At 46.6% G+C, this 20776-nt stretch overlaps 1 protein-coding gene across 10 annotated transcripts in view; it reads left to right on the top strand.

The window, feature by feature from the left end:
* The window catches only part of Pcbp3 (poly(rC) binding protein 3), a 196208-nt gene that overhangs the window by 117603 nt on the left and 57829 nt on the right, over nt 1-20776 (top strand). For all 10 annotated transcript variants that reach the window (XM_029482487.2, XM_029482486.2, XM_029482485.2 and 7 more), the window contains one exon: nt 14541-14673. In XM_029482487.2, the coding sequence (XP_029338347.1) occupies nt 14664-14673 (10 nt within the window). In that variant the 5' untranslated portion in view covers nt 14541-14663. The remainder of the gene's footprint in view (nt 1-14540; nt 14674-20776) is intronic.

Raw genomic sequence — 20776 nt, 5'->3', positions numbered from 1 at the left:
TGCTTCTTAGATGCCACTGTAACCAGCATCCTTCTCATACAGATGCTGCCTGCTCTAGGATCCCTGAATTTCCTTGCTGCTCATCCTTTGAGAGTTTTATATTTGTGAGCTAGTTTCTTTTTGAGAAAGTCACAGGTTAGAAGGTAATTTCCAGGGAGCGCTTTTCATTTATGAGTTCTTGCTTTTGATCAAGATATATAGGGGTTTGTTCATTGTAGTGCTCTAGAAACATTGACTATTGCGGAAGTTAATAAGGCTTACCAACCCAACGGGATCTAGGATCTCCTAGGAGACAAGCCTTTGGACAGGTCTGCGTAGAACAGGCTGATTAGCTTAGCCTCCAGCCTTGCTTGTGAGAGATTATCTTGGTCAATTGAGGTGGGAAGTCCCACCCCGAAATTGGCAGGACCATTCCCTGCACTTAGGTCTAGACTGCATGGACAAGAAAAAAGCTAGCTGGACACTGGCAGCTGTCACTCTCTGCTTCCGGACTGAGGATTCAGTGTAGCCAGCCATCCGTACTTTTCCAGCATGATGGCCTGTGCCTTTAATTATTAGCCAAAGTAGACTTCTTTGTCCCTTAAGTCCTCTCTTCTTTATCAGGGTAATTTATCACAGCAGCTGGCAAAGTTGCCAATGCAAATGGCATTTTGTAGTTACATATTATTTTTCATTTTTATCTCTGTCTAGAATTTATTTTGATGATCCTCCAGTTTAGAACTCAAGCTGGAAAACAGCTCTTGCTCTAAGCATTTCCAGTAGCGAGCACTCCCTGCACCCACATTATTGTTCCACAAAGTGACAGTGGACCAGAAGGGAGGAGGAAAGGGCCTGGCATCAAAGAGGGCTCACTGGGTCAGAGTGGCTCTTGTTCCGAACCACAGGACCCTCCCTCCTGCCTTTTAAGTGATGTTAGAAAGTCTTTAGAGAGAGGGAATGAGAAAGTGAAATTCAGAAATGTTTTGAACTAGATGAAAATTAAATCACAGTGATATGAATCAGTGAAGTATAAGGAAAGATTGAAAACAAGGTGACTTCTTAGAGAAGAAAATTAGGCTGTCTGACAGAGGGGGAGAGGAGAGCAGTCCAGGTTCCAGTTGTCTTGAAGGGCACACTTGCAGTGAGCTGACATCTTTTTACTAGGTGGCAAGCACTTCCTAAAGCTCCCATCACCTCCCAGGAAAACCACAGGCTGCCAGTCCAGCCTTGGGCATCTGGGCCTCAGGCGGACATTTAAGATTAAAAATTGTAAGCAGACAAAAACTACCCAAAAGTCACAAAGCTAAGAGATCATTATAGAAAGAGTTTGAGATATAAGATTAATATGCAAAAATAAGTCAGAGTACTATATGCTAGTAATAAACAAGCAGAATTAAAATTAGAATCTAATACCACTTCAGCAGGCCCCCAATACTTAAGCAAACACACACACATGCATACACTACACACAAAATCTATATATGGCCAACTATTAGAAAAAACTGATAACTGAATCAAAGAAGAATTAACTACATGGAGAGATATTCCATATTCAAGGATTAGATTCAATATTGTGATAATGTCACTTTGTCATGACTTGATGTAGAGTCACCCCAATAAAATAAATATGTTTAGTAGTTCTATTTTGGACACTGACAAAGTGATTCTGAAGTTTATTTGGGGAAAGAACTGACCCAGAGCAGTCCAGTGGAGGAAAGAGGAAAACAGCAAAATGATGTTACTGACTTCAAAACATTCTCTAAAACATGATGACAGAGTTCAGCAGAAAGAGATCACCACCAGGGTCAATGGAGAGATCGCCTACCACCAAGCTCAATAGAGAGATCGCCCACCCCCCAGGCTCAACAGAGATCGCTACCAAGCCTGATGACCAGAGTTCAATCACCAGGACCCACGTGGAGAGAGGAGAGATGTAATTCCCACAAGTTTTCTGACCTATGCATATGTGCCTTGATATGAGTGTGCACACATTTCCACACTCGTGTGTGTGCACCCACACTAATCAATAAATGGAATTAAAGACTTTAAACTACAGTAATGATGATAATATTGTGTTGGTAAAAGAATAGACAAGTTCATAACTGAGAAGATCTCAGCAGTAAGTCAATGGATATAGTCAGCTGATCTTTGGTGCACTTAGGCAAGACAGCAGCTGGGAAACTCTGGCATCTACAGGCCCCTCCGACCAAAAGACAGCAACTCAAAATGGACCTACTGTAAAACACCAAACTAAACTGGAACATAGAGGAGAAAATCAAGATGGCTTTTAGTTTTCCTGAGAGGATGTTAAAGTATCAATTTATGGGGGAAAGAAGTGATTAATTTTGGTAGAAGTTTTCTGCTTTATAGAATATGATTCTGTCAGGAGAGTGAAAAACTGAGCCCCGGACTGAAATATTTATAAAACAATGACTGTTACGGGACTATGATGGAAAACACAGGGAAAACTCCTTCAATTTAGTTACCACACCAGAAAGGATACTTATGTAGCCAATATATGAAAGAGATATCCCACATTATATCTCATTAGGGAAATTAAATTAAAATGAGATATCACTACACAGCTACCAGAATAGCCAAGTACAGAACATTGACAATGCCACACATTGGCAGAAGTGTGGAGCACTGAGAATTCATATTAATTAATTAATTAATTCATTCATTCATTCATTCTCTCTTCCTCTCTCCTTTCCGTCCTTCTTCCTGTCTCCCTCTGTCCTCCACAGTGAGAAACAAAATTTCATAGTCATTTATGAAGGAAGACTTTATTATTTGTCACTTATGAAGGAAGAGTTTCTTGCAAATGGAAGTTGTTGTATTTTACAATGCCACCATTAGGCTCCTGGATATCAACCCAAATGAGCTAAGCTATGCCCGTCCAGAAGTCTGTACATGGATGTGCAGCAGCCTCACTCATAATGGCCAAAAGTGTAAATGCAACAAGATATTATTCAATGAGTGAAGCCATAGGAAAGCATGGTACATTCAGACGATACAGTTCGCTATTCAGTGTTAGAGAGAACTGAGCTGCCAGTCATTCAAAGACATGAAGAAATCATACTTAGTACTGAGTGAAAGAATATGCCCAAAACTGTATGATCCAACCGCGTGCTGTTTTAGAAAAAGCACAGCTACAGGCACAGAACAAAGGTGAGTGATTGCCAAGAGGTTGACGTTGGGAAGGATGCGTGCGCAGATTATGGAGACGTTTTTAGTGCCGTGAAATTAGTCTATGTGGTACTGCAATCGTGGGTACACATCATTATACCTTCTCCCGAAGTTGAATAATATACAACAGGCATGAACCCTGATGGAGAATGTATTTCCAAAGGGAACCATGTATCATAGTTGGTGTCATAGTTGGTTATAGCAAGGGTCCTCTGGTGGGAGGTGTTGATAATGGAGGGCTGTGAGTGTATAAGAGGGTACCAGTCTTTTGTGAGTCCAAAACTGATCTTTGAAAGTCTGTTAAAGACAGCGAGTGGTGGTGGCGCACAACTTTAATCTCAGCACTCAGGAGGCAGTGGCAGGTGGATCTCTGAGTTTGAAGCTAGCCTGCTCTACAGAGCAAGTTCCTGGGGAGCCAGAACTACACAGAGAAAATCTGTCTCAGAAAGGGAGGAAGGGAGGGAGGGAGGGAGGGAGGGAGGGAGGAGAAAAAAAGAGGGGGGAGTCTATCAAAAATTAACAAAAGCAATCGTATTTCCTGAACACTGTCCTGGAACAGCAAGGAGGGCTCCCTTATCTCCGAGGGAGGCCATGCTTTTGTTAGTTTCCCACGAAGAGAGACTGTTCTGGATGTTGTTCACTGGTGAGGCCAAGTGAACACTGTCTCACCCATACTGACACAGCAGAGACTGCATCTGGCTCAGTGCTTCCAATGGTACCGCACTTGGATGCTGGCTGGGTGGATGGGTGCGTCATTGACCTGTCCATCCATTTACAGTAGAAATAGAGTGGGCTTGTCAAGAGGTTAAGTTCCCTTGTCTCTGTGACTTTAAGTCCCCGATGGCAGGCTGCAGTTCTTCCCGGGGGCTATTTGTCTGGGGTGGCTGTGGTCCTCAGAGATCCTACCTGACCTTTCCTGTCCAAGACCAAGGAAGAAACCAAAGTGCATGGTTCTGGTGCCTGGCAAGTGTCTCCACCCCAGTGTTATGATTATTTATGGGTGGAAATGTCCAGCTGTTACATGACAGCACCATGGCCTTGTGAAGCAGCCTGGGGCAAGGGTTCCACTGGTCACATCAATTGAGGTTCATGATCGTGTTTAGGTCCCCTGAAATGGGCCAGTGTCTAGCAGTCGCTGCAGACCAACATTGACTGCTTTCTGCTTTAGGCCCCTTTAGGCAAGGACTGAGAGAATGTTCCTTACACATTGTAAGATCTTCTTCCATGGAACCCAGAACCCCTCTCAGTTCCCCCTTTCAATTGTGGGCTTTGCTCAGCCAGCATCTTGGACCTACTGCCTGGACCATACATTTCCAGCAGTCATTGTCATAAATGTCTAAGCCTTGAGGGCACCACGGCCACAGGGCTGTGGGACAACACACCCTGCTAACCCAGGCAGGGCTGACTATCAGAAAACTGTACCCACTATTCCACATTCCATTTTGCCACTTCAGTCTTTGATGCTTTGGAACCCCACCCCCACCCAAACAAATAGCAAGACTGGGCCTTGGTGCTGCCTACAGTGAAATAAATGGTGTCACAGAAAGGCATCATTGATCCGGGAAAGTGGTAACAGGCCATGGGCACTGACTGAAGTCACGCAAACACTGTGACACCCTGTTGGGATGAATTAGGCCAGCACACACTTTCTAGACTAGCCTGGAAGGAAACAGTTTCAGTTCTGTAGCGTGGTTCACTTCTGCCCTGGGAGCTAGAAATAGCTGTGGACGATAAAGTGTGGGAATGTGGGTGATTCCTGTTCGCATTAGAATTATAGAGGCAGGTGCTGTGAGGGCTCAGTGCTGGGCTGTAGCCAAAGCCCAGGGCATAGTTTTGACTTTGAGGAAAGGGAGACGGCTGTGCTTGAGCAGGCCATGGTGCTCTGCTGCCACCTAATGGCACTGATTCCACATATGCAATGACTCCTGGTATTTTTATAGTTTGTGCTTCATCAGCAAGGGTTATGAGTACGTGTTTCTGGAGTTGTTAAGTATGGAAGTCCTGCTGACCACAGCACCCAGACTACAGTAGCCAGCCTTCTTTGGGGAGGCTGGGGCTGCATCGGGGGTTAGCACCCTCACGTGCAGGGCACAGATCAGGCCTACGGCTGTGAGCTGTGTAGAGAGCCCTTAGTATATTTCATCCATCAGCTCATGGTCAGAGCTAGCATGCCTGAAGCTACATCTCTGCCAGCTTGAGTTTTTCATGTTTCTGCGGTAGAATTGTTTCTTCAGTGTGTGCTTCATTAGTTGTGTCCCTGAACAGGCTTCCTCCTCTCTTTGCTGTGCTCTAAACTAGACCTCGTCCCTGGAGTAAGCAAGAGGAAAATTTGTTCAGTTAAAGTTCATTCCTTGGATGGCTTCTGCTGGAAATCATGATCTGTTGTAAGAGGACCAGTCATTATTCATAGCTCATAGGACGCAGCTCTTGAAATTCTCCTACCAAGGCTCCTCAAGACCCTCATGGCCACATGGCCCAGGCTCATCATTGGTCCCTGGTCTCACACATGCTGGGGTCTGCAGCCCTGTGCTTGCTGCCCTCTCCTGAGTCCCCCCAAGACTCATCACTGCCAGCAGGTACCCCCATAACCACAAAAGCACTTCTACTCCCTGAGCGTTTCGTCCTGTTGAGACTCCCACCCAGGCATGGCTGGGAAAATCCAGAGGTAGTGGGTAAAGCCAGCTGGCTGCCAGCTCCCTTATAATGGAAGAGCCCCTCCGTGAACTGGGATGGGAAGGGCTTCATCATTAGACTGCATGGGCAAGTTGTGTTGATTCCAAATGTGCCATGCATGGTAGGCAGATACAAGGAATGTGGCTGCCTGTGCTTATCTGGCCCCCACCTTTTCTTCCAGCCTGTGGCTAGACTCTGGGGCAAGGGGGCATGGGATGAGGTTGTGGGTCTTCATATTCTATTCTGAGATGGAAAACATTTCGGGGTTCCTAGGGAGAAAGAAGGCCACACATACCTTTGCTCAGAGCTTATGAGTTGCGCCTAATTTACCACCTCAGCTTCTGGCCAGCCATGACCTTCCTACCATAGCTCTCGTCCTGTGAGCCCCTTTCTCACCAGCCTGTCCACATTTCCTCCACACTTGAGATTGTCTCTGGGCTTTTTGCAGTATACAGTCAAACCTGGCATGCTGAAAGCATCAGATAGTTTGCTAGACTTGCATTGTAAGCAACCAGGCCACCTGAAGCTACACGTGCATCTTACAGTGCTTCCTCACTAAAAACCCATGTGCGAAAAGAAACTCCAGAAAGTTCTTGTTGCTTTGGTGCCTGCTGATGACCCTCTCTGTCAGCTCAGAGGCCCTAGGCCTTTGCAGTGTGGAATTCACCCTCCTGCCTGTCCTAGAAGCTGTTCTGTTTGCCACACATAACAAAGGGGAAGCCTGTTTTAACTTTCTGCAAACTGGAAGGTGGTGGTCCAGACCCTGTTTCACCAGGTTATGGTAACTGGCAACAGCTTTAGCTCTTGCCTGCCAACCTTACAGCCACAGCCCAGTGCCTTGCCCGCATCTTTGGACCCCAGTGTTTCAAGAGATTTTCTCAGAGAATGCGAGCCAGTACCATCCTGAGCCCTGGGCAGCAGGAGGCCACCTTCACATGATGTTTCCAGGGCCCCCATGGAGCCCCTATGACCTGTATCCTGATTTAGATGAGGTCTGTGCCAAGACAGTGACCAATCCATCACACCCATAGCCGCAGCACAGCAGCATTTGAGCAGATGCACATCCCGGGCTGCACATCTGGGCCCTGCAGGCCTAAGTGTCATGTGTGCTGACTCCTTAGAGGAGTTCTGGCTCCCTTCTCTGCCTCTAAGAGCCCCTCTCTGGAAAGCTCTTCAACACACAGCTTGACAGAAGCCTCTGATGGCACCAAGCCGTATTGGTATACTATATATAAAGACAAAGCTGAACTTATGAACAGTAAGCTTATTTAGAGGGAGACAGGAGTCCTAAGTGAGTCTTAGAGAATATGATGCTGGAAAGGCTGCACCATGGTGTGTGTGTGTGCGTGTGCATGTGTAGTGTATAAAACTTGTATATGTGCATGTATATGCATGCATGAATGTATGTATGTTCATGTGTTCTCCATCTATCCTTTAAATGGACTTTTAATGATTGAGGAGCTATTCTCTGAACAGTTTCCCGAGTTAGAGGAGCAGGCCATCCCAGGACAGCCAAAAGGCTTGCTCAGTTTGTCCCCCTCTGCCCAAACTGTGAAATAGCGGACCCTTCTCTAATAAAGTACTTGTCTTTTGTTATTTATGGAAGACATACTCTTAATGAGAGAGAATCCTTACCAGTAAGTAGTTGGGAATTAATCAAGATAATGGCATCAGCTAACATGATGCTGAACATAATTCAGAATTAGGCTTTTTCCCCAATGGGAGAGGAATCAAAGGAATGGACTCAGCCTCTGCTTTGTTCCTGTTATATACAAATAAGCAGCCCTCACCTTCTTCTCCCCTCTCCTGGCCCAGGCGGCTCCCCAGCTCAGCAGCAGCCCCTCTATAGTGCCCCAGTGCAGGCATCCCTACCCAGCCTCTGCAGCAGCAGCAGCAGCTGTTTCCTCAGCCCACATCTCTGGAGTCCATTCTGCCCTCCTTAATGTCCATCCTTCCTGGCCCCTTTTTTAAAAAAGGTCTTCTGAAGGCTTTGTAGCAAGGCTGGTCTAACGACCTAACCCTGGCTCACCAAGGCTGTGGCCATGTCCCAAGGCTTGCCAAATTGACTGTTTAGAAACCCAACCTCATAAGTCCTTGCCCAGTATAATAATCCCAGCATTCCTGGGGGCCTTCACAGGCACTATGACAGAATGATGGTACCAAGGGTGTGCTCACTGCAGCCCTTTGGTCTCATCCTATTGGTCTATGGTATCCACGTCATAGCTCCTAGATACTTTTGGTGCCTGATGTTTGTTTGGCCCTGCAAACCCTACCATGGACCCCAGTCACACAGCCAAAAGAACTATGGTGAGGTGTAAGCTCCACTTTCCTGATGAAGAAGGATGCAGGTCACCCACTCCCATCTGTGTTTCCTGTCCTCAAGTCTGTGGCCCTCAAGGCTACAGAGAACAGAGTTCTCTGCAGAGATAAGGGGAAAGTTGCAAACTCTTTGAGAGGTTTTATTTTTTATTTTAACAAATTTGTCAACACTATCAAGTTTCACTGTGTAGTTATTACCCATTTATAAAAGTGACTCTGTGTACATGAGAAATTTCACACACATACACATGCACACGCACACATACACACACATTCATGTGTACATGATAGGATTAGTCATCGAAAGCCTTCCTCAAAGTGGCATAGAAGTAGCAGAATTTTCTAAAGACTATCACAGTTTTTTCCCCCCGAGTACTTTGTTATACAGGCTTTTTAAAACACTTCATGCTAAGAGGAGGCCAACCTTACATTTTGCAACCATACTATGTTCCAAGGTGGACCACGGTTCTGAGTGACAGGCCATTGAGCAAGGGCATCCAGCAGCAGGAGAAGAAACTAATGTGACCAAATTGATCTTCACTAAAACAGCCACTTGGTGCTCATGTGGGCAGTCTTGCGGGCCACCTCAGATGCTAGCCTCCCAACGTGTGGTGCACTAAGAGACTGTCTCTATGGTCCAGCAAGTGGAGACAAAATGCCAAGCCATGGCCAGCAAGGCAGCCACCCCCACCACCTATGACCCTTGAGGAAGGATACCAAATGATTAGGAATTTTTCTTTGCTAGTGTGCAACATTTTTCTTTATTGTCCGTAACTGTTTTGTACTTTTCTGCAAACGATATAAACATTAATTTTAAAGCTGAATGAAAGTAGGGCTTTGTACAGTGAAGCAAGCAGAGATGGAGCTGATGGCCTGTGTAATGGCCAAGCAGAGGCCATGCTGATGGCCGACGTAATGGCCACCAACCCATTAGTGAAGAGTTGTGAGTGGCCATTTTGTCCATGTGGCTCCATTTTGCTCGGACCCCTTTCTCCTGGTTTCTTAGTGTGTTCAGATGAGCTGCTCAGTTCTGCTTTTTGCTGATTGCCTGGATGGGCTGCAGGGAGCAAGGACTGACCAACAGGAAATACTCCTGTTTCCCTTGGATACTTGGCTTGCCCCTGAGCCTGGCCAGATGCTTCCAGACCTCAGGCATCTGAGCACGCACCATGTCCTGATTGGTTTATTCCTCATGGCACAGTCTGTATACTCACAAAGCACCTGAGGGTGTTAACTGTGGCTGCCATGCCCCCAAGGACAATGTGACATACTTGGGCTCTTTACCCTTTGAGACTGATAGTATTGCCTATGGTAGCCTGATCAGCCAGACATCAGAATGGTTGCTGCTGTTGTTCTAGCAGGCCTCAAAGCAGCAGACAAGGAGACAAGCAAGGGAGCTAATTTATCATTTGACCTTTGTGCCCTCCCCATTGGCATTCCCATTGTGAAGAGAAGGGACAGCCAAACTGGCTTCCTGGACTTCCATTGTCTCCTATTGAGCTGTACAAGCGCTGGTTCTCCAGGCCTTTGAGTAACATAGGAGGAACGACTCTGTGGCTCACACTACTACTTCTTGCTGGCTAATTTAATGAATCTTTTCCTGAATGCTCTTCATGTGATGTAAACTGTCCTTTGGTTAAAGCTATTCAGCTCCACGTCTTAAGTTTTAGCCACTACATCTTACTATTTCGCTACTGTGTTTTAATCTAAAACTGGCTAAGAACACCAATGGCACCAGAAAGCTGAAATGTGCGCTCTTCCACCACAGGGCTTCCTAAGGTGGGGAGCTCTTCATAAAGAAGATTCAAGTTGGCCACAAGCCTCTATGATCCTAAGTAAAAAGATAGGCAGAACTGACCAAAGTATGCCCGAGCAACTTTGAGTTATAAACTCAAATGCAGCCATGTTAGCACATTGTGTCAAAATAGCACTGCCCTCTGATACCTCTCTCTTCTTTTCTATTCTTACTTTCTTTTCTTTTCTTTTCTTTTCTTTTCTTTTCTTTTCTTTTCTTTTCTTTTCTTTTCTCTCTCTCTCTCTCTCTCTCTCTCTCTCTCTCTCTCTCTCTCTCTCTCTCTCTCTCTCTTTCTTTCTTTCTTTTGAGACGGTTTTTCTGTGTAGCCCTGGCTATCCTGGACTCACTCTGTAGACTAGACTGACTACACTCGAACTCAGAAATCCGCCTGCCTCTGCCTCCCAAGTGCTGGGATTAAAGGCATGCGCCACCATGACGGGCTACGATACCTCCCTTTTCTATTCATATAAATCATACCAGGGTTGATCTCTGTGACCTACAGTAAGTTGGATTTTGGGTGGACATTTCAAACGTGCTAAGATGCCTTTGCAGTCTCCGGCCCAGTTGGTATTCCATCCTCCCTGTTTCCTCTGACCTGACAATGTCCCTGCCTATTTACTATTGACCCCTCATCGCCTGGCAGATGGGTTGACCATGACCCTTGCTCAGATCCTCTGTTTATGCTGCCTTTCCTTGCAACTGAAGCTTCTGTGTCATATAGCTGCCTCTCTGCTACCTTGTTCCTATATGTTCATCACCAAACAACTTCATTGCGAGTGAAGTCTCTGGGGGAGGAGGTACCTGCTGGGTCTCACTCAGGCTTGGAGACCACATTATGGCCCTGTCCCTTCCCTCCTGTGTATCACACTGATGGACTTTTGCCTGCTCCTTGTGCTTAGCTTTCATTTTTGTAAAGTCTTTGGGTCTCCCATAGAGAGCATAGCATAGACCTAACCTGGAACTTTGACTAGGCAGAGAAGCCCGTGCATGTGTCTTCTGATATAACTGAGGGATTATCCCATCCCTCAGAACTGAGCCTGTACTTAGCATAGTCCTCTTTGTTGTATATCTTTTTAATATGTGGTATGTTGTCTATAGTTTCTCTTTTTATAGTCCGCTATATATCTTTTCCTTTTATAATCCTTTAGTTCTCAAGATTTATTTTTATATCTGACATGTTTATATCAACATGTCTAGGACCTTGGTTCTAAGACCCACCCCTTCACCCCGCCCACATGGACACTGACGTTCAGAGAGTAGCTTCATACTACATATCACAGTCACATCTACCACATATGTTAAATCATCTGTGAATCACTCGAAATGTGCAATACCCTATAAGTAGTTGTACTGTGTCATTTACGGAGAAATGAAGAGAAAAGTACACACAGTTTCATTAGAGACTCAGGTTTACTCTCAAGTATTTTCAGCCCAGTGTCCTGCTTTGTGGTGGGTGTGAGTTTTGCCATCAGTGAAACCTTTGTTTCTTCTCCAAAGTGTAATGAGCGTCACGTTGAGAAGGTCATTTACCCCAAGAGATACTCTGTGCCTTGTTTCCTATCTACCCTAAAGGGTTATGGTGTCTGCACTAACAAGGCCAAATGTCTGATGGAGACATGTGCTATAGAACATGTCCCTTCCTGCTGGACAGCAAAATGCAGCTTTAAACAAAAGCAAAACCGCAAGGGGCTAGGCGGCTTGGTAGTTAAGAGCACTTGCTGCTCTTGCAGATGACATTGGATCAATTCCCAGTACCCACCCTGTGGCTCACAACCATTTGAAACTTCAGTTCCAGGGGATCGGATACCCTCTTCTGGCCTCTGTAGGTACTGCATGCATGTGACACACAGGCAAAACACTCCTGCACATAAATAAATAATAAACAAACAAACAAAAAGCAAACAACCTGAGTGGGATACCTGGAAAGGAGATGAACACATGGTGCCTTGCACTGTCTTAGCTCCCTTGTTTCTGAGGGAAACTCTGTTCTGCTCTCTCGCCCTCTATTTAGCTCTCTAACACGGCTCCGAGCGCCTTCGTCCTCCATTGCCCCAGCTCCTCTGAAGCACCTTCGTCCATGACTGTTAGTTCTCATGTACACCATTTCCCGACTGGAGGCCCAGAAGTTGGTCCTGAAGCTGTCTGCCCTCACTCTTGGCCTTGTTTCTGGAGTTGTGTGTGGGCTGCCCACGCTTCTGCCATCTGCACTGTGGCCACCACCACCATTGCTACAAAAACTCCACAGTGCTCCCCTTCTTTCTCCTGCAAGTTTTATTGTTCCTTCATGACAAATGGCTCTGACCACTTCACTGTAACATCATCAGGACAGAATCTTTATGCTCTTTTTCTTGCCCCATGCTGATTGACAGGAGAATTCTCAATGCCGATTTGAGAAAATCTGCCCTTGCTTCTAGAATTCTGAGGGCCTTGAACAGGGACCTGGGAGGTGCTACTGTTTGGGTGCTTTCTCCTCGAGACACCCATTTTAGTGTTGGCACATCACTGTCTTCAGAATGCTTGTCACTAAACCTGGAACACTAGTGAGTCACTTTTGAGGGGGTCTCTAGATGAGGCCTCTTCTGGGGAATGGCACCTGGGATGCCGGGGACAAGAGTTCCCTGGGCTGGATTCTCTCTCAGAGGTTTCACCGTGACTCTTGGGATGTAGCATAGTTCCGGCAGGACACCTGAGCAGAGCCCTGTGGTGTTCGCCGCTCGTGGCTTCAGCTTCAGCTTCCTTCCCTGTACTTCACTCACTCACTCACTTAGAGGTTCCAGTCCCCTCCCACAGTGCCTGTTCTCAGTGTGGGCAAGTAGGCTGTGTACTTTTAATCGCCACGTCGTGCCAGTGTGATTCAGGGTGGGGATGGGATAAAGACAAATACAAGCTAATGCTGCAATGGTTAATAGAGGATCTCTTTGTGTAGTATTGGAGATCAGACCCAGGGTTTTGTGGATGCCAAGCAAACAACCTAGCACTGCTTTATGTCCCTAGCCCTTGGAGTTTGAATGAAGGTCTTGCTTTGTATTGTAGGGTAGCCTTGAACTTATGATCCTCCTGCATTGGCTCCCTTAGTGCGGAAATGACAGGTGGAAAAAGCCATACCTGACTCTTATTTTGTTTAATGTGTGTGTGTGTGTGTGCTTGCATGTACATGCATTTTCATGGTATGTGCAAGTACACACACATGTATATGTGTGTGGAATTCAGATTAATATTAGATATGTCCCTCAATATTTTTTTTTGAGAGAGAGTCTTTTATCGAAATTTACCAATTTGGCTAGGCTAACTGACCAGCAACTCCCAGGAATCCCCCTGCCTCTGCTTTCCCAGCTCTGGGATTATAAGTGTATACGACTGCATTTTGCTTTATATGCAGCTGCTTGGGGCTGAACTCACTCATGTCTTCATGTTTATAAGCAGGCCCTTTACCAATGAGGAACCTCTTTACCCCTTTGTTTAACTTTTTAAATATTTTCTTAGGTCATATACCATATACACATTCAGTGCCCCACACACTGGCACTCAGCGCTCAGTGCCACATCTGTGCAACAGCTTTCCCAGCTCTGGGACCCACGAAGAAGGGTGGGGGTGGGTTCCTTTCTACCTTGGCTGTCACGGGATCCCTTTGTACCAGTGTATTCTCCTTTGCCTTGGAACTTTATGTTGTGGGCGAGTGGCCCACACCTGCAGGAAGCAGCCTCCCTCAGCTGCTCAGCTGGACAGCTCTGGCAAGGGCAGACACAGCCTAGGTTGTGATTACTGCTGGCGCACTGATCGCACAGGTCCCAGCACAAAATCCTGTATACGGAAGCCTGTTTAGTGCTCTACTAAGCATGCATGTGTGCTGTAGATATGTACCTATAGAACAGAATCATGCGTGTGTGCTGTAGATATTACCTGTAGAACAGAATCATGCGTGTGTGCTGTAGATATTACCTGTAGAACAAACAGCAAGGAGCATAATGACAAAGTGATGTGTGTAACCAGAAATCAAACGTATGGTGTTGGCACCAAATCTGAATTCCCAAAGTGAAAGGCCAGAAGCACAGGCTGAGGCTGTAGAGAGGCAGGAGAGGAAAAGGCAGTGTGGACGGGTATCCAGCAGCAACCCTGCAAGGTGATGTTGAAGAGCCTGGTGGTCTTGCATGTGTGGACTGAGAACACAGAAAACCAGCAATGCACTTAGTGTGTATCTAATAACTGTCATTACAAACCTAGTGCCTATGCAGATACATATGCTAAAGCTTATAAGCAGAAGACATATATGATAACAATGTAAGTAGAAGGCAGGTATGCTAAATATTATAGCAGACCAGTCATACAATTCTTCATAGCATCTCCTCTGGGACACCTGTTGTGAAATAGACACTTCTTTGTGTTCCTTTGCCTTTATGGTGCTGTTCTGGCCATCCGTGGTCATCCCTGTTGTTACATATCCTCCGCACATAGACCTTAGCCTTGGCCACTTCAGAGACCTTTGAATGTCTGAATGGCTCTGCTGAATGGGGAAAGAAAGGCTGCTGGTCCTAAGGTCAAGGCCCAGGAGTTGAGAGCTCAGTACTCACCTGTGTTTCTTTTTCAGGTAGGTGAGCTCCAGCCAAGCCAGCCCTGCCAGAGACCTTCAGTTTCGGTGGCTGGTGCTCTGAGCCACAGTGTGCTTCAGCATTTGGATCTATGGGCCTGCTTTGAACCATAGAGCCTGCCTATGGGGGAAGGTGAGTTACCCTAAAGCCCTGCTGTTTGTTTGTTCATTCACCAGGCATGGCGGCAGCAAGGCCAGGCTCAGCTTTAAGGAACACTCATGTTAGCAGTGACACTGCTCTGTGTTTTGTCCTGCTCTGTTCCTCTGGGCCCTGAACTTCTGTATATGCTTTGGACTCTTTCCCGGAGCTGTGAGCAAATTATGCGTGTATACCCTCAAGCCCAGTCCACCCCAGAGGCTACCCACACGGGCTGGACCCCTCTCCTGCAGTTGGCCTGAGCAACCAGGAGTCACGAGGCAAACACAGGTTTAGAGTCTGGAGAACGGAAGTCTATGCCCAAACACTGCTAGTCACCACGGGGTTTTATTCCAATTTTCTGCTTGCTGATACGATGGTAGAATCATTTAATTCCGGCTGCTCATCGTCACTCATAGTGCTTTCTGATGGTATAGGTAATAAGAAGGCCAGGTGCTTTCTGGTTGGGTGTGTGGCAGTGAATAAAGACTTCTACCACCCGTTGCAACTTTGGATGAATGCCATGAGTTCTGGAAAGCAAAAGACAGTGGGAGAGAGAAGGCCACAAGGTTACTCTCTCTCTTCTTTCAGTGCCTCCCATAGGCTCATGGCAGCCCAGACCTGCATATTGATCTGAAGCCCTATGAGAACTCCCAGAAGTTGTTAGAAAGGGCCCATGCAGCAGTAAGGAGCCTCAGTGCACAGACACTGGGGACAAGCATGTACCTAGGCCCTCTATGCAGGTAGTAGTGGAACCACAGAGCAACTGACTGGAGGGTTAGCTCTTGGGGAATCACTCTGGTCGAGTGGGAGAAATGTTCTGGGGAGCAATCTCTAAGCCACCCCCTCTGTTCCTCTGGCCAGGCCTGCACCCCACTTTAGAACCTTACCAGTCCCCAGGGAACTTCATGGGTCAGCCCTTGCTGGTAAGCTGGACAGTAGAGTTATGACTCGTTGGTCAAGGTGGGAGAGGGTTTACAGAATCAGGGTCCTGGGTATGGGTGTGCGTCAAGAGAGAGCAAACACAGCTCATCCAGTGCCATGTGGCTTTTTCTGAAGAGCCTGTTTTTAATTCATCCCAGAAAGAGAGGGCAATGGGAGACCAAAGGGATAAGTCTATCCAACTGTGTCTCAGTGCACTAATGACTTCCTGGAATTACTTACAGCAGCATAGGCAAGAGCTTACTTAGTGTGGGAAGATTATGGGCAGGCAGCTAGCCATACATCATTGAAGGCTTTCTCCCTAACCCTCCGGCCCTACCCCCACAATTATTGGGGTAGAATACTTCTATACTCTTGGAGAGGAGAGGGACGTGGTGGGCCTTATGAACCAGGAGGCAATATTAAAGGGGCTGATTTTGTGGTTCTTGCAAAGGTCCCATAGAGGTAATCACGGAACTCTGATTTCAAGATGTTAAGGGCCCTGGTATGCCTGGAGGTCAGAGTTCTTACAGCAGTCTCTGCTGAGTCAGTGTCCTGGGTTGGCTAGGTTCCCGCTGCTGTCTGCCTTAATTCCCAGGTAAGATGAAGGACCTAGTTCCTCCAGTCATCTCCCTGCCCTGCCCAGAACATCCCTCTAGGACTTGCTGAGCCCTATGTGAAGGTCCATGGTCCTTCCCAGGCACACATTCCCTGAATGAGTGGCCGATCAGAGACCAGCAAATCTGAGTGCTAGCATTGCAGGCATGCATCCCTGACATAATTTATGTAGTTTTGACCCAGAAATTATATACTATAAATAATACATGCCAGGGAGATCACAAGACAAAGCAAGTTGGGAAGTAGAGGGTTTATTCAGTTTACAATTCTACACTGCTGTTCATCACCAAAGGAAGTCAGGACAGGAACACAAGCAGGTCAGGAAGCAGGAGCTGATGCAGAGCCATGGAGGGATGTTACTTACTGGCTTGCTTCCCCTGGCTTGCTCAGCCTGCTTTCTTATAGAACCCAAGACTACCAGCCCAGATATGGTACCACCCACAATGGGCCCTCCCACCTTGATCACCTTGATCAGGAAAATGCCCCACAGCTGGATCTCATGGATGCATTTCCCTAACTGAAGCTCCTTTCTCTGTGATAACTCCAGCTGTGTCAAGTTGACACACGAAACCAGCCAGTACAGTGAGGCTTCAGGACTCCTCTTTCTTTTCTGTGCTGTGGTGGACATTGCAGAGTTACTAGCAATTTCTGTGCTCACAGTGACCAGCTCCTTTCACTGGGCAGTCTGCCTTCTAGTACACCCATAGCTCTTCCTGGCCTGTCCTTATATGTGCTTGCTTGTGTTTTGGTCATTATCTCCTCTGATCTTACATAAGTGGCTGGGGTAAAATTAACATATCAATATCAAAGTAGCGTGGGATAGCCACTCTCTCCTGCTTGATAGGAGAACTGCTCAGTTCGATGGAGGCCAATATGCACGCTTCCCCTCCATTTAGGTCTCAGGTATTTGAGCCTAGAGGTCCTCACACAGTCCCTGCATCCTGCATGAGCACATCACAGCCCACATCTGGAACACCTTAAATGACTTAGCGTGCTCCTCCACTTTTGAGTGTGTGCATAGACTTGCTTCTCAGGGCTGACTACAATGAATTAAAAATAGGGAAGGCAGGGATTTCCAGTCTGGGTCCTTTTGGATAACTAATCCTGGTGAGGAATTTTCTATGCATTTGCAAATGTCTCCAGTCAATCTGAGGCAACACCATAGTCAGTGGCTGGGGACCCACCTCTGCCCAAGCTGTATGTGGATGGTCAGCACAATGACAATGGCTGATATGAAAAGCTATGTCGGGATTAATGCTAGCCAATCTCCCCTCCCCATTTCAGGCTGAGCTGCTATGCATATGTCCTGCAGGCACACTGGCTTGTTCAGTCCTGTTGGGGGCAGGAGCCATTGAAATGACAGCCACGAGTGCTGGGTGCCCCTCCAAGGGCACAAGGGGAGCTGGGCGAAAAGTAGGTCACATGTGCCTGGGCGATGTCACGCGGTTCCCACCCCAGGCCAATGGGATGGGTGGCCTCTTTCGGTTGAGAACAAAACATCAGTCTAATTTTTCTCTGTTAGCATTTCATCTTCTCTAAACGGGAAGAGTAACCATCTGTCTGGTTCCCACATCCAACTTGATCCTCTTGACCCCACAGGGCTGCTTTGTTCTGAGGTAAGGGGATTCTGTGGGCCTGGGTGAGTGGTCAATGGAGCAGGACAGGTGGCTAAGACTGACTAAGTCCTAGCTCAGATCTTCAGGTGGTTTGCCGGAGCACGGCGAGGTCACATATGTGATGTGTTGGGAGAAGGTACCAAAGGAACTGCCATAATGGCGCACAGAGAGCTGCTGGGCAGTGGGAAGAGTGGAATTGGGTTGTGTGTGCTAGCGGCGGTAGACATTTACATACTGGGTCCTCTGCTTTCATAAGCCAGTTTTTAGGGAGAGTAAATGCCATTCTAATGATCTTTACTATTGAGATGACATTATTTACAAGCATACAATCTTACAGGTATTTTGTCTATCATAAATACCAGCTGTAGAAGGGAATATAATCTTTACCCTTGGCCATATGAGCATCCTTAGGAACAGGGACCTGATGCTCTCTGGCTCAACTAGCTCCTTCGGGCTTGTCTTTGTTGGAGACTTCCACCTCGGAAGTTACTCGGACAGTTATTTGCTTCCATGGGTAAGAACGCTATGAAGTCCAAATATCAAAAGCCTGATGCACACACATTATGAATAAATGGAATCTGTACATTTTGGAGTTTAATATTTATATTGAGCATTTACTACTTATCTTATTGCAGGGCACGTCATTGAACGTGATCCACACATGGTTAAGCATGTGTGAGAGTGTGTAATAGTTTATAAACCTTGGCAAAATTAATATGCATTTTACAGCTTATAAATAATAAAATTTCACATTTTTGCCTGCCTTGTAAATAAGCTCAGTGCACTCAGGATGTTCCGATGTGTGTGTTTGACAAGCAAGTTGTAACATATATGTGTTTGCCAGATCTGGCTATGTCTGCCATATTCAGACACAGAGAAATACTTCCAGAAATAGTGTACCAAAATAAGCATTGTAACAATTTAATGTGAGTATGTTCCACTGGGGAAATTTTTTTTTCCTTTCAGATGAAATTTGTGCTTATTGTAATTCTCCAGGGGACAGGGATATATGGCCAGCATTGTAAGAATATGCACAAGCACTTTGGGTTTTATTTACACTGTTGTCTATCTCCATGTGTAGTACAGTAGCTGTGCAAAGCTCACAAGGACTCCTGGTACGATCAATCTGCAGTCTCATGTTGACATTCTAAAGCAGTAGTTCTCAGGTTGTGGGTCGCAGCCCCTCTGAGGTCTCATATCAGATATCTTGCATATTAGATATTTACACTAGGATTTACAACAGGAGCAAGGATGCAGTTGTGAAGTAGCAACAAAATAATTTTATGGCTCGGGGGTCACCACATGAGGAACTGTATTAAAGGGTCACAGCATTAGAAAAGCTAAGAACTGTTGTTTTAAAGAATAGTTAACTATTTTTCAATGTTGAGGAAGCATAGAGTTTTGTTTGTTTGTTTGGGGGTTTCGTTTGTTTGACTAAGACAGAGTAGAAATTTGTAACATTCTCCATATTTTTGTGGCTGTTAATCTGATGCCTGGAGAAAGCCCCATACACGGATGCAGTTTGAACACCTTCTCTTTCATTGTACCTTTATGTAACATGTATCCCAGAAACCAGGCTTTTAATGAGCACTCATCTATAGCATGTGAAGACAAAGGTATACAGCTGTGACACCCATACATGTTCATGTGACATCTCAACTTACAATGTTCACTATCATTTCTCTGGTGAGGGCTGAGGCCTGCTGCCTCTGGAGTTGAGCCCAGCTGTGGGATCTGGGTATGCTTGAGGACTCTTAGGAGAGATATACAAATATAGCTATGAGGAAGTAATAGAGCCTATGGTACTGTGCAGAGGAGAGCCCTAATACAGGCTGGAGTGTCTGCCTGTGTGCCTGTCCTATCCCCCCCACCCCCCCTCACAGAATGGCGCTTCCTGTCCACACTACCCTCATCATATTCATGGTGTTGAGCTGTGGTCGATGTGGGACTTGAAGGGTCCCCTGTGGAGTTGGGTGTACTAGTGTTTGAAACAAGTCATCATCCCATATTGAAGGATGCGCTATTCCAGGAGACAGCTGGGCCCTGATCGTAGGCCAGAAGCCTCAACAAAGCATTCTTCCACTGGGCAAAGAAACCTGGGGAGGGTCTGGAGTGGGGAGCACTGCCCAGCCAGAGCCACCTTATGAGACATGTCTACTCTGATGGAATAAGGCTTCAGAAGGCAGGGAACTCAGAGGTTTAATTTCTCCATATTGAGAGTTGGGGTCAGGAGGTCCCCAAAAGTACATGCTTCTGGCACCTGCCGAGTGGCTCCACCCCAGTTTTGTGATTAGAAACTGGTAAAAATGCCCAGCTGTCATTTGAAAGCACCATGGCCTTGTGAAGCAGCCTGGGGCAAGGGTTCCACTGGTCACATTAATTGGGGTTCATGATCGTGTTTGGGTCCCCTGAAATGGGCAGAGCTGGGCCCAGTCTCTGAAGGTCTGCACTGACTGATTTCTGCTTGCTGCTTTAGACCCCTTAGGGACAGATTGGGAGAATGCTTCTTACACATGACAAGGTTGTAGGTCTTCTTCCATAGAATCCAGCCTCCCTTTCAGCAACTCCCCCAACCCCATAATTATGGTTTCTGCATTACATCATGGTTACTCTGGTTGTCTAGGTGTGACCTCTGCATCCCCACCATCCCCCTAATGATTCTGGAGATGCTGATTCCCCCCCTCAGACCCTTAAATCAGTGGAGTTAGAGCCTCTGGAGCCAGGCAGGACAGGCCTCCCAGGTACCATATGTATGTAATAGCCACTCTGGGTCTGAGAACCCCTGGTATGGCAGCTGGAGTTGGGTGCAGAGTGTCTGCCCGAGTACCAGATCTGGAAGAGCAGAGGATGCTGCCAGTGTTTACATGGTCAGGTGCAAGCAGACCATCCTGTGGGGCCTGTGGGACCAAGTCACACTGCTTCAGTTGTACAACCAGAGCTTTCTG

The sequence above is a fragment of the Mus caroli genome, unplaced genomic scaffold (genome assembly GCF_978045245.1).
Source record: "Mus caroli unplaced genomic scaffold, Mus_caroli_1 scaffold_9, whole genome shotgun sequence".
NCBI classification, from domain to species: domain Eukaryota; kingdom Metazoa; phylum Chordata; class Mammalia; order Rodentia; family Muridae; genus Mus; species Mus caroli.
Note: the sequence above shows the minus strand (reverse complement) of the source record. Positions and strands in the feature narration are given on the sequence as shown.